This window comes from Eutrigla gurnardus (genome assembly GCF_963514095.1).
Source record: "Eutrigla gurnardus genome assembly, chromosome: 17".
In the NCBI taxonomy this organism is placed as follows: domain Eukaryota; kingdom Metazoa; phylum Chordata; class Actinopteri; order Perciformes; family Triglidae; genus Eutrigla; species Eutrigla gurnardus.
Window position 1 is genome coordinate 15,770,324 of NC_139928.1, and position 14,363 is coordinate 15,784,686.

The 14,363-nt window shown below is 41.5% G+C and overlaps 1 protein-coding gene across 1 annotated transcript; it reads left to right on the forward strand.

The window, feature by feature from the left end:
- The first annotated feature begins 1,324 nt into the window (after positions 1–1,324).
- cers2a (ceramide synthase 2a) lies at positions 1,325–13,023 on the forward strand. The gene is made up of 11 exons (XM_084032121.1): positions 1,325–1,708; positions 6,922–7,095; positions 7,224–7,341; positions 7,589–7,707; positions 8,362–8,419; positions 8,781–8,831; positions 8,974–9,066; positions 9,778–9,906; positions 10,148–10,254; positions 11,003–11,156; positions 11,258–13,023. The coding sequence occupies exons 2-11, from the start codon at positions 6,923–6,925 to the stop codon at positions 11,402–11,404; spliced, it is 1,149 nt and encodes a 382-aa protein (XP_083888247.1). The 5' UTR covers positions 1,325–1,708; position 6,922; the 3' UTR covers positions 11,405–13,023.
- The last annotated feature ends 1,340 nt before the right edge of the window (positions 13,024–14,363 follow it).

Consider the following 14,363-nt stretch of genomic DNA (forward strand, 5'->3'; position numbering starts at 1 on the left):
ATAGGCCTGAAGAAGCACTGAGGAAAGTGGGAAAACATCTGGCCTCCAGTGTCGCCTGCATGTGAACTTATGGACCAAACATAAGGAACAGGAAGACAATTATTTCACTGTTTTGATTGTTGTTTGGTGAATGAACATCCATTGGTAAGTGGACCGTAATTACAAGCCTGTACACAATGCCCAGTATAATTGCACAAAATTATTTGAAATCATTGATATCCGATGTCAAACCTGACTTAAATAATGACACTACATGGGGAATATCCAGGTCAGGTATGAAAGAGCATGAAAAGGTGGCTGAGGTGTGTGTAATCACATCTGGGGTGTGCAAGGAGTCCATCTGCCACAGCTTTTGGGGGTTGGTCTGATGCGTCCAAACACGCCTCGGCCTCCTTTGGCATGCCCGCATGCCTGGCTGTATGAGGGGTGGTTAATGCCACCAACACATAACTAAAATATCTTATCTGAGGAGAAATAGGAATGAAAGTGACGAAAGAATTTAAAATTATGAAATTCAATATAGCAGCAAAATAGCTGTTTGTGGCTATATTCATGCTATTGAATTTGCTTTCTAAATGTATGGTAGAGTGTGTCTATGAGCAGGGAATGAATCAATCATCCCTGTGTGTTGTAATCTGAGTTTCTCTGTACTTTGTTTACAAAACCAGATCAGGCTAGGTCTTGGCAATATGCATAATACATGTATCGTTAATATATGTAAATATTTTTCATTTTTGGGTTATTTGAGGTTAGAGTGCAGCAAATCAATCGATGAATCCATCCCGGTAAATTCACATTTATTTGGGATGGGCAGCATCCAGGATGATGATGTGTGTGATATCAACATATCGCCTGTGCCAACTAGAGGGTTCATCAGACTCATGGAAAACTAAATCAAATGTGCTTGAAAACATGCTGAAACAAAGCAACCATATATGAAAAGGGCCCCGATGTCTGACGCAACTCCGGTCCTGGCTACTAGCACCACTGCCTGTCTGCACATGCCCTAAATAAGGCCCTGTACTCGATTACAGCTATTCTATCTCTACAGTGACATTGAGGTAAAAGATAAGCAAGTATAACAATAAATGAATGGATTGAAGGTACTTTAGATGACACGGGAGTCCATTAATACACACACAGTTATTTTCAAAATATGAACATCACTATATATACTGGAGGGCACGTTTTTATCTCGTCGGCCTGCCTCTAGTGGCACTAACCACTCCTCATACCGTGTGGAGGTTCACGTCACTTTAACTAGCCTGCTCCCGCCCGCCCCCGGTCCTCTCCTAATACGCTACCATAATATCCTGTATAGCCGACCAATTGCACTACCCGGCTAAACGGCAACAAGCCGAGGCCCACTAGGACTAAATACTTTGACAAGACGGAAAAGTGAAAACGTTTTAGTCCCCTTTGGACTAGCTCGAAATTACAACCACAAGACGGGAGTTTTTTTGCGGGGGGGAGAAAGTGTGACACGGCTTGTTTCTCTCTTTGAAAATGTGGCGAAGCCGAGGTTAGAGAGAAGAAGAAAAAAAGGCGGATTGCAGCCCAACGATCAACAAGTTGGCAGTTTTTTTGATGGCGATAACTACATGAAACCCCCACCCGTACATCCGGAACAGAGGACGAGCAGCTGCAGCAGACAGGACACGGTTGAAGACTAGCTACATTATCCGCCTGCACAGTCGAGTGAAGAAAGGTATGTAGGTTGCACCGTTAGCTAACGTTTCACAATGGACGTGTCAGTTAAAAAAAAAACTAGCGTTACTTCAAAGCTTCACATTCAGACACACGTTAAGACGGTTTTCAGATTGTGAGGGGAGGATTTATGTCAAGTTATAACCGTTGTTGGGGAAAAAAAGTCAAACTTTTCTGACACGCTACGTTCACAGTAGCCGTGTGTGTTTCAGCCGTTGGAAGACGTTAAAGGGACCCGCGCATCAAAGTTTAGCTAGCTAACAGGCCTTGTCCCGATAGCGGTGATGTTTGTTTAGGAACACCGCGATAGCAGAAGGTCACGAAAGCGTTCAAACCTAATCCAACAGACCACAACAGTCGCCCCTGTGGTCATACAGAAGTAGTTTCCAACAGATAGAAAGGTAATTTGTATGTGGAAATAACTAATGTGTTTAAAAAAAAAAGTTTTCTAACGTAAACCGTTGTTACTTTCTCTTATTACACGGTTGATACAACAATACTAGTTATATGTTCTCCTTAGTAAAACGCATACGATGTGAGTTAGTTAACGTTACGTTAGGACGGTGTAGGGAAACTTATTCAAAGCTCCATCTCAGTGAGTCGGGGCTGTCTGTTCCGCTATGTCCGGGAGACTCCCCACTTGCGCCATGCACGCGCACTCAGCCACTCCCTGAGAGAGTTTACGCAAACAGCGTAGAGTTGCTGCGTGACTGACACAAACGGCTAAACTTTACACGGGGACAACAAGCCCTGAAGTTGACATTATACCCTTGCACATAATGTCAACTTCAGGGTTGTTGTCCCCAATGTAAATTTAAACAGTTTGTGTCAGTCACGCAAACAACCCTGAGGTTGACATTTATACCCGTGCATCCACTTTGAATTAAGAGTGAGGGACACCGTTTTAGATATGAGATATGATTCAGCGTCTCGCTGAAGTCAAGGCAAGTCAGTCTTATCTTATTTGTCTCCAAGGACTTTGCAGTCTGACCAACATAAGACAGCCTCTGTCCTTCAAGGTTTTATGAAAGAAAGCATTTCAGGGTTAGGCTATCTTGCCTGGGCTTGAGGTTTAATAACGTTAAAGGCGCAACATTTTTGAAAAAACATCCAAATCAACTTTGCTGGTTAATTTTCATATGTTGGCCCGTTACTACCACTTGTGTACTAGTGTAATAGTGTGAAACAGTTGTCAGGTATGTCAATTGCATCTACCCGTGATCAAAACTACATATACTACCTTTTTTAATTGGAAGCCCGCCTACTAAACTGGGGGTGTTGAGTTATAAAATAGATATAGAGTGCAGCATAAAAGTTAGCATTGCACTGGTCCCACAACAACAAGATGTGCTGTGACTCAGATGTAGACTTTCATCCCTGCCTCCAACAATCCACATGTCAAAGTGTCCTTGAGTAAGATACTGATCCCCCAATTGCCCTCAGTGTATGAACGTGTGTGATGGGCAGGTTGCATCTTGCATCACAGCCTCTGCCAACAGTGTGTGGATGTGTGTGTGTGAATGTTGACATAGAAAAAGTGCTATTTGATCATTTATCCATTGGATTTTGTATTATTGGAGAAAAAAAGCAAAGTTTTGTTCTGGGGGGAAAAAAAACATTGACTTTGACATCCGGAAGTGTAAAAATGATAACTAATTTCCTGGGGTTTGCAGAGAATTTCTGATTTCCTGGTCAGACATTTAGCCTGGCATGCCGACTGAAGTCTGATTTTTCTTCGGCCTCGGGTTTTGTAAGTAAATGGCACACAGCAGCATTCCTGAAGCCCTCTATTTAGGAGTCATGAGGGTTTTAATGAACAATGCTATTGCGTTGCATAAGTGTTGGATCTGGTGCTTTTGGAGCTCGACCGTTATCTGGGACTAAAAGTCGGGGTTAACAGAATTTGACCTTTCTTTTTTTTCTTTTTATTATCTGTATCATGTGAATCCTTGTGCAGTATTAAACTGCTGGATTATCTCTTTTACTGAAATAAAGAAACCTCAAAGAGCAAAAGAGGAGCAAATCCCTTTCAACCCCTTAACATGTACAGACATGCAATATATGGCTTTTAAGCCGCAAACATGGCAATAGATACTATATATTATTAATATTATAATCTGATCTTCTCGGTGCCTGTCCAATAACACCATTGCTATTCCTGGACACTATACCACTGGTGCCAATGTGCCACTGCACGCTTTGGTCTCTCAAACACTGTCATGGAAATGTGCTTGGACTAGCTTAGTGAAGGGTGATGATTCTGTATTTAATGATACAGTATTGCCAGAGAACAGATGGAGGATTGTAACAAACCAATTAATACTGACTGCAGTAATAGATTCACAAATACAGTTCGCAGCAAGCCTGTTGTGTTGTTTCCAAGTAGAATAGCGTACATTTCCAGAATGTGCTTTAAAAAATCCCAAATGTATTTGAAGGTCTAACTAAGCGAAGCTGTATACACCAGTCTACTGGTCTTACTTGTTTGTTGTATTTCATACTGGATGATCCATCAACGTAGTTTAGTTCTAAAAATGAAATGCAAATCTACTTGTGCTTGCAGCAGTTGTACCTGCTAAACCACTGGTGCCTGACTGTTAAATCTCCTCCAGTCAGTAAACTCTAGAGCGAATCATACACCAGCAGGAGCAGAATTATTATTATTTATTTTATTTTTTTAGAAAAGGAAGGTATGTAGGTAGGTACAGGTACACATAAACACCCTAAGAACACTGATATTTTCTGCCTAAGCCCTGTGCATACACAAATGTTTGTTGCTTGTTGCCAGTTTGAGGATCTCCATCTGCTGTCACATGCAGTAGTTGCAGCTGCAGGATAAATACGTTTATGCATGTAAGAGGTGGGATATACACCTGAGAGCTTTTGCAGCCCCGAGGTTGGTTTCCAGTTTCCCCTGTTAGACATAAAATACGGCTGTTTGTTCACCCGAATCCCATAAATCACCCCAGGACTGAATACAAAACTTGCTATCATTAACATATTTTAACACAATCCACAAAGAGCCCATTCTCTGTCCTCTGTGAAGCATTCAAAAGACCAGACATGATCTGTTGTCCGTAAACGGGAACGGGGGACACACAAATAAAAGTTTTGATTTCTGATATGAGGTGACAAAAGGAAGGAAGAATTTTCACTAACATCCTGCACTAAATAACTTCATAAAATAGGATGAGTTGATATTTCACCGCTGTTGTTTCAATACAAGGAGGTCCCATTGAGGTTAAACTCCTCTGCCAGCAAAGGCAGCCTGAATTAGTTAATGTGTATTCATAGTAAACTTATAACGGTTTAAAGTCCACACACACACTCCTTATTAAGGGATTTGGCAGGAAGTTTATGACAACGGGAATTTCCCTCTGAAATGATTTGCTTCAGAAAGACGCTTGAACTTTGACACAAATACCTGACTGCAGATACAAAGGTGAAGCAATAACATGAGGCAATCTGATGATCAGATTCAAAATCAGCTGATCCGACGTTCCGCAAGCCCACGAGCTTACTTAGTGTCCTACTGACGACATGCCGGCGGTTATAGCAACACTAATTTCATCTCGTGTCATTTGACCACAGATGGTGGTGTTGCTAATTAGCACTAAACCCAAAGTAGAGTTTTGGGGGACACAGATGTCTGTAATTAAATAGTGTGGCAATCAACCAATAGTTGTAAAGATATTTCAATAAAAAAACAAAAATGTCGAACCTCGCGGTGGCACTAGATAAACAGTCAGAGGATCGCTACAGACTTTTGAATGCATCTTCTTGGACCTTGAATAGATGTATCTAAATTTCATGGTAATCAATCCAAATTGTCAATATATTACCCTCACAGGATCACTAACGTCAGTAGGATTCCTTGTCCCAGGACCATGAATGTTACTGATTGCAATCCTTTTATTAGGTGCTGAGATATTTCAGTGTGGACCAAAGTGTCGGATCGACCAACCACATCCCTCGAGCCAAATCATATATTAAGAATTAAAAGGCCTGTGTCTCAGCTCGACTTGCCACATTGACTGCTAATCGCTGTATTGGTGTCTTCACAGGTCTCTAAAAGTCCATCGTGCAAATCTAGCCATTGACTCATAAAGCACACCATATCTAATCTGCTGCAACGTTCTGACTCCTTTAGACCTCTTAGGTCGTCTGGAACAGGTCAGCCTACTTTTAAAACTACCAACTACCAATCAATGAAAAGCAGCATTCAGTTGGTATGCACACCATATCCTATCTGGAACAAACACATGTTTTATCCTAGATTTTATTTGACCTCTTATTCTTGCCTTTTCTTGCATCGTCTGTCTTGTACATCATTTCCTATTATCTTTCCTTATGTCTTGTGTAACACACTTTGAATTGCCTCCTTGGAAGGGTCTATACAAAGAGCCTGCCTTCTGTAGTTAACATCAAGATAAATGGATGAAATATTGAATATCTGTGACATAAATAAGCAAATTGAGTTTGTTTAACAATTGCTCTTGTGTTTATAGTGGTTATAGAGGGCATTTTTAACACTCAGTTAATTGTACAATTTCCTTGTCCTGTCATAATACTTTATTTTTTAAAAAGAAATGATAAATTACATAAAAAAACATCATTACATCTCGGAGGTTTCATTGGCTGTACAGACATTTCTTCTGTAAAGTTCTAAGGCCGTACTGTCAGCTCTTCAGCAGCTGTTTACTGCTCACTATTGAGTAATCTGTGGAGCCCCTGTTATTTAGGGAGTAGAGGATGAGTGAACGTGGGAGTGATTTTGGGCGCGTGTCTGAGTGAATATGTCACCCAGCAGCAGCAGAAATAGTTTTTCAAGGAATGGGAATTGGTGCCAAACTACAGTCTGGGTTAGAGCTAAATTGATTATCATAGGTTTTTCCGATTGAATTGTGTGCAGCAAAGAAAAGCCCTCCCTTCATCGTCCCTCTTAATCTGGAACAGGAAGCACCCAGATACGGCGCCTGTTGCAGATGCCCAGTGAGATTAATCACGTCCAATCAATACTCACTCCTCTCAGCTCCCTCTGTTTCCTCTCCTTCCTCTCAGGATATTGTCACAGCTGAGTGAGTTGCTATATTTATCTAATAGAAAAATCTGAATGGAGATCACCAAGCAGACAAAACCTTTTCTCTTACCCGTCTTAATTTCCTTCTACAAGATACCAAAAACCCACAAATCCTTTTTTTTTTCATCTTTTAGGATGTTGTCTGGGCTGAGTGAGAAGATATGGGCGGACTGGATTTGGTTTCCTGAAGGCCACGGCTGGGCTGATCTGAAGGACCACGATGGCAAAGTTTACCCTAAAACACAGGACCTGTGGGTTACTATACCCATCGCACTCTGCTTCCTGGTCTGCAGGAAGATATTTGAGAGGTGAGTCCTCTCCGATGGTGGCTGTTTATTTATTTATTTGTCACATTATCATTTGCCTGTTGATTTTGCACATTTACTCCCTGACAAATGTAAGATGATGAGTACGCTGTGTTTCCCCCTCTTTCCAGCACAGTAGCGACTCCTCTCGCCTCCCTGTTGGGAGTGAGTGACAAGCCGCGTGTTCGTGCTTCTCCAAATCCTGTCCTGGAGTCCTATTTCTGCAGCACATCAAAGCATCCCACACAGGTAAGGATCCCGCATACTTAAGGAAACGAGAACTGCTTCGCACATCTCGTGTGTCCTCTGGCAATAGCACAGCTTGAGCCTAATCATAGAATTCAGAGGTGTTTGAGGTGTAAATGGGCGAGAATGAGAACATGATAGAAATATTGCATATCTTCAAAAACCCAGCCGTATGTAACCAGTCATCATTTTATAACTGCAGACATTAAAGGCGGCACTGACTCCTCTTTCTTTGCCCTGCTTTTCTTAGAGCTCCATAGAGACTTTAAGCAAACAGGCGGGCTGCTCAGTACGACAGGTGCAGAGGTGGTTCAGACGACGGAGAAACCAGGAACGACCCAGCAAGCTCAAAAAGTTTCGGGAAGCAAGGTAGCTAAACATCCTCAACCAGACGTCAAATACACCCCCAACCCAGTGTCTCCTTTTCCTTCTAATGTGCCTGCTCTTAATCGCTTATTTCTCATTTCTTTCATGATTTGTTTGATTGAAGATTGAACGGAACCACAAACAATAAATTCACAAGGAAATGGGCTTTTAATAGTGTTTAAGTAAGATTTTGCAGAGGCCATGACTAGGGAGCTTAATTTTGAATTTATTTTTTGACCAACCATGAACCAACAAGATTAGTGCCTTTCATGAGGGGTAGTGTGGCCTAAGAATCCACTCGACTGTAATGATAACCTGGTGCACAAACGGGTGAAATCCATTATTCACCAGCTGTAGTGTGTGTAAGTGAGTCACCTGTCCAGGGGAGTTGGCAGCCACCATGTTGTGCAGTGTCGTGGTCACATGCAGCCATGTTCTCAGTAAAACTGCACCGCATTCATTAGTTTAGCTGTGAGGCTGTCCTCTGTGTGTATGACTGGTATATAATGGTGCCATTTCCTTGTGATTTTTCTTCATCTGTGTCCCATAAACTCGAGCTTTGTGCCATTGTGTGTGTTTGTAGGTGGGATGTTGTTTTTGTGCTGTCTGTAATGACGTCGAACTAGATTTCTGAGACCGCTGTGCATTCTCTTACAGTTGGAGATTTACATTTTACCTTCTTGCTTTCTTTGCTGGCCTGGCAGCCCTTATTGATGTGAGTACTGTTAGAATCTAGTTGGCACTCATAAATGTCACATTCAGCAAAAAAGATATCCATGCATGTGTCACTTTGTGAAATCTTACCATGAAGTAAAGTCTAGTCATAACTGAAGGCTTATTTATCATTGCTCTACTGACAACTTTGTCACCCTGAGGATCTGTTCGCTACATGTTTACAGAAGTACAGAAATATAGGAATTTAATTTTAATGTTGTAACTGTAGTGGACACACTTGGATCCCACAAAAACATTGTTTTCCACTTTGCTCTTGTTTGGTCTTTGTGCATAAGAGTGCTTTGTGGTCCAGTGTGGGACACTTAAACCCCCATTAATACTGAGTATCCAACTCTCCTCAGAAACCATGGTTGTATGATATGAAGCTGATGTGGGAAGGCTTCCCGAAAATGGTACGTCAATACAATAACCGGGAACAGAGCATGAAAGTTGCGGAAACTGACTCTTGTTTACCAAATGACTTAATTTACTCATGGATAAAAATAATTGGGAGCATGTTATTCTCAGAGCTTTGATTTTCCTCTTTTCTTCCAGCCACTGTTGCCCTCACAGTACTGGTACTACGTGATCGAACTAGGATTCTACGTCTCGCTGCTTTTAAGCATGGCATCGGATGTCAAACGTAAGGTAAGTAAGCCGTCTCCGAAACTTTGTTGTCCCGAGTGCACACTATAAGAAACCCCTCGGAAACCTTTCATCAGGAGAGATCGCTCACGGAGTGCATGAAATAATGAAAATGATCGGTTGTGTCGGGAGTGTATGCGGACGTTTGGATATCGATTTTCCCATTATGATGCCCTGATTAATGGGTTGTATTGAGTGGAGCTGTTAGCATTCAGAACGCTATTAAAGGTAATGTTCGAGTCGGCTGATCCGTTTCCACTTTGTCGGTTTGGTAAAGTTGGAGCTCTCTCAAGTCGGAGGTGTTGCATCAGGAGGTGCCCTGTGAGTTAATGTGTGACCGGAGCACAGTGGGCAATCGCACTGTGACGAGACAGGTCGTTTTGTCCACAGGTCAAACGCTGTTGTGAAAAGCGGCAGACTTTTGAGCCCGTTGGCTCTCGCAAGGAACTAATCTGTTAAAAACAAATCAACCGTTTTCTGTGCTTTTCCAGAGATCCTCTGTGTTAAAATCAGCGTCTTATGTGAGGGTTTCCCTCTCTGTATTGATTTAGTTCAGTGATTTAGTTTAGTGATCGAGTATAATGCACAATGTGCGTGAAGTTAATCATTTGTAAATCCAATATTAATCAGAACAAGCCCTGTAGATTAGTGACCAATCTTTACAGCTCGATCAATAAGTGACTGTTTTGGATGTTGTTGTTTTCTTCTCAACAGGATTTCAGAGAGCAGGTTGTTCACCATATAGCCACCATTTCCCTCATCAGTTTTTCCTGGCTTGTCAACTACATCCGGGCAGGGACTTTGATCATGTTAGTCCATGATTCCGCCGACTACTTCATGGAGGTATTACGACATACTGTGTTTTTTTATTTTACACATATTTCATTTTTTCCCTCAGTTAATAAAAAGGAATGTTGACATTCATGTCTTTTTTTAACATATCAATAATGTGGCAATTTGAGGAATTAAATTACAATCACTATTCTTTATTAAAGCAATAAATATACAGCCCTGTCTGTGGCGCCCTCTAGAGGACAAAAAATGGAAAGATGAAACTGATCTCTCTCTCTTCCTTTCATTCCAGGCAGCCAAAATGTTCAACTATGCAGGTTGGAGGAAAACCTGCAACTTCATGTTTACCGTGTTTGCTGGAGTTTTCATCGTCACCCGCCTCGTAGTCCTCCCCTTCTGGTAAAACCAATGTTACAACAGGTTCACTGTTACTGTTATTACTCACTGGTTTTATTACACAACAGGAACAGTCAAGAAATGTGTTTGACATTGACCCTTGACACACATTTAATAGAACCACAATGCAGTTTTTAAGCTTTTACAAGGGTTTCTTGTATTTATGGCCAGTTTGCAATTTGTGCATAAAAAAAACAAATACATGGGATTGCCAGAAACTTAAATAATAAACCTCGATAAGATTTGTATGCTTTGCTCAGGTGGAAAAGCTGGCATATATAAAGAGGAAAAGATGTGCTAAAGGCTGACGAAACACATAATTCATCCCAACAATAAATATTTACTGTGTTATAATACTGATATAGCGTGTTCCTCTGTGCCATACAGCTCACTTGTCCAAAAACTGTTAATTATGATAAACATGGGGACTGTCGTTTATTTTGAGGTAAAATCCATATACACTGCATCATTGAAGTAATAACCCGTGGCTGAAAATAGTCCCAAAACCACCCCCTTATTCTTTGGCTGACAAAAAGAAAAATATGATATATGATATAATATGACAGGCAGATGATAAAAACAGGCACAGATTAATTTTCTAGACATTTCATGAATTTGTTTAAAACTTGAGCAGCAATTTGATGGAAGTGTAACAACAGACACACTGTGTACAGTTCTGGCTCCTCTCAATGGGCTTTTGATGGTGACTGTAGGTGGCTCTGACTGAACTCTCTGTTCTCCTCTTGTCCAGGATCATATACACAACGTGGGTGTACCCCCTGACCCTCTACCCCCCCTTCCTCGGCTTCTACTTCTTCAATGGGCTGATGCTTGTACTGCAGGCTCTGCACATCTTCTGGGCAGTGCTCATCATGCGTATGGTCGTCAAATTCCTGCCAGGCAACGTATGAACCGCCTCTTTTAACCTTCCCCGTCTACCACAAAACGATTTCACCTCCGACCAGCACCGGCACAAACTTTATGTCTCGTTTTTATCCTCCGATAGGAAATTGTGGAGGACGAGCGGAGCGATAAAGAGGAGACCGAGTCGGAAGATGAAGACGAAGGTCGCGAGCAGAGGGGAAAGTTTAAGAATGGCCACGTGCAGAACGGCCACTCGCTCCTCAACAACAACCACAGTAAGACGGACTGATTGGACTGTGAGAGCTGGAGATGAGGCGGTGTGGGGAGTGATCGATGGGCCCTCACACGTGGCCCTCACCTGAAAGCCAAAGAACGGGAGCCTGGCTTGTTGAAACGGGCAACAGGCGGCAGCACATGCACAAATAAATATGTACACACACTCATATCTTGACCCCCCCCCCCCCCCCCTTTCTGAAACCCCGGTAATCCAAAGTGGATAATTTCCCTTCTTTGTGAATGAAATTAACGTACATGGAGAGAGGACGACCGCAGTGGAGATGCACAATGATCTGCTTAGCACCTAAGCAGCAGAGTGCTTATCTCAAACACACACCCTCTCCCCTCTAGTCTCTTTAGCTTTCGTGCTGTTGACCAAGTTGCCACATGCCAAATCTGCCTACTTGTAGCTTTATGTTTTGTTGCTGGAATTGTTTTGAAGAGATGCTGTGGTTAGGACGTCCTGCACAGTGGGTTAAAACTCTTCCGAGGGTTGCTGCCCTTAAATCTGACTGATATTTTTGCTTTAAATAACCACACTGAACTCCGTGACGCGGTGAGGAGCTCAAAGGGTGACGTCTTTTACACGGACCATAACCTGATTCAAATCTATTGACTAAAGTATCGGTTCATAATGCATTTATGCAAATCTGTTGTTGCTGCTGCCAGTTTGTCACTTTGGTTTTTCTGAAATATATTTGTTCTAATGTTTAAAAAGCGAAATAATTGGAGGTAAATAATGTTTTTCTTTTTAACAGTCAGAAGAGAAAAAAAAGTGCGATAAGGTGCTACACATCTGCGACATGTTGAAATGTGCCTGGCGTGGAAGTTCTTGAATGCTTTGCATTTTTGGGCAGCAGAACGTGCAGAGATAATTTTAAATGTTTTGTTTCTGTTTAATATCTTTTTAGTTGTATGATTTTATTTTGCTTTACGTTTTATTTGTTTTCAGTCCAGTCAATTGTTTAAATTTGGGAGCAATTTGTTTTGAGTGTAACCCAAACCAATCAATAACTGTTAATTCATTCTTAATGGGCTGGAAGAGTCAATAGCATTTCCATTCAGTGTTGTTTTTTTCCCATCCATCCAAAGATGCACTTTATGGTTTCCTCTATAGATCAGGATTGACTTAATATATTTTCAAGCAAGCTAAGTAACGTTTGATTTCAATTCAAACCAGATTTATTTTTTGTTTAGCAGGTATGATTTAAATATTTATTATTATTATCTATAGCCCAGATCTTCCTCAATGTCAGTGTTTTGGTTCATTTTGTAAAACAAACAAAATTACTTTCAAGAAATCTTAAGTCAAGAGGTAAAAATGAAATACCAATGTATGGTTTACATTTCGTGTGACCTTGTCATTTGCAAGTGCCTTCATCATTTCAAGTGTTAATTGTAAAAAAAGAGAAATATTCTTTCTGTTTTCCCTTTTGTCTTTATTTCTGCTGTCTTTGTGCCTCATCACATCTGTGCACTGTAGCGCTTTGGGCCTCTAACTTTCCTGCCTCAGCTCACGGCGACCGATCGCCTGCAGCTTCCTCTACAGACATGGTTTTTATTCTGCGTTTTGTGTTTGCCGAGATGTAAGATCATATTGACAATGACGATAAAGATAATTGTGGATAACTATTCTGTCTTTTAGAGAGTTTTCTTCTTTTCGTCAGAATCTGAAACGACATTACGTCTCAAATTATGTATAAAGGAACATTCTAATGAAAGATGACTCACTGTAGCGTTTGCCATATAGGCTCTGAAGATGAGAACTGAGTTAATTGATCAACAGAAAATGGACGTGATGTGATAAACTGAAACTTGTCCGGATGAAAAGGTAATTTAAAAACTTAATTTTGGGCTTCAGGAAATTGAGCTTTTCTTAACCAATTGATTAATCAAGTAATAATGATTCAGTAATGAAAATGACTGCTGATTGCTTTTTCATAGTGAGTTCCACTTAATTATGAAGGAGATGCAATCTTTAACAACTTGAAATCCTTGAGGGTTGCAACTGGTGATGTTTTTAATGTAGTTATAGTAAATAAATATTTGTTGCTGGAACCACAATATGTTGAGCATTTAATCTAATCTATTTCAGGGTCTGAAGGGTCTAATTCATGTACTTTGTCTTAACCTTCTTGCCAAACGTGACAAATATTTTATTCCAGCCTTTAATTAAGGAGATGATTAATCAATGGTGACGCCAACATGAACACGTTGTCCTGGTGTTATTCAGTCCCTGCGGAAGTGGAGCAAACTGGCATGAGGAGCATCCGTCACTCCCTGGTTCCGCTGGTGTAGAGTAGACCTGATGGCACCGTGGAGCTATTACGATATCGGATGGCACCGTGTGGTGACACACCGAGCAGCACCTGGCTGGCACACCTTTAGGAGGCGGACTGTTGCTGAAAAATATCTCCCAAGGTTTTAATCATCCTGGAGTGAAAGAGTTGATCTTCATCCAGCTTGTTTGTTTGAGAAACCAACTTCTGTTTCCATCCATTCCAAGCTGTTGTTTCTTGCTCCTTCCACTTTCCCCTCCATGTTGGCTGCAGCCTAAAAGGCCTTCTTGGCTAATTGCATATGGAGTGGGATCACTTTACCCCGGTGCCGCCGCACTGTTCTCGTCACTGGCAAGCCTCACTGTTAGCAATCTCCATTTTAAAGCAGCAGGGGTCAATTTCCACCTGCTCTCGCATCTGGCTCTGCAATTTAATTGCTAAATGCATCTCCTGTTTCTGCCGCTCCAACGTCTGGGCTTTCCTTAACACCCCCTCCGGTCATGCTTCTCCTCTTTAAATCTTTGCCTTTCCTTTACGCCCTCCTCGCCCTGTTGCCCTATCAGCCCTGTGTAATGAATAAGCTCGGTGTCGCCGAAGGTGCTTGAGTTATAGTGGTGTGAACTCTAATTGGTGACAGCGTAGGAGGTCCTAGTGACAGGAGAACAAAAGCTGTGGGGTGTTTGATTCACTTGT

Excerpts from the sequence above, each read along its gene's own strand:
- cers2a (XM_084032121.1), top strand. The coding sequence starts at position 6,923 with ATGTTGTCTGGGCTGAGTGAGAAGATATGGGCGGACTGGATTTGGTTT. Across the intron at positions 8,420-8,780 it reads GCCTGGCAGCCCTTATTGAT|AAACCATGGTTGTATGATAT; the intron begins GTGAGTACTGTT and ends AACTCTCCTCAG. Across the intron at positions 8,832-8,973 it reads GGGAAGGCTTCCCGAAAATG|CCACTGTTGCCCTCACAGTA; the intron begins GTACGTCAATAC and ends CTTTTCTTCCAG.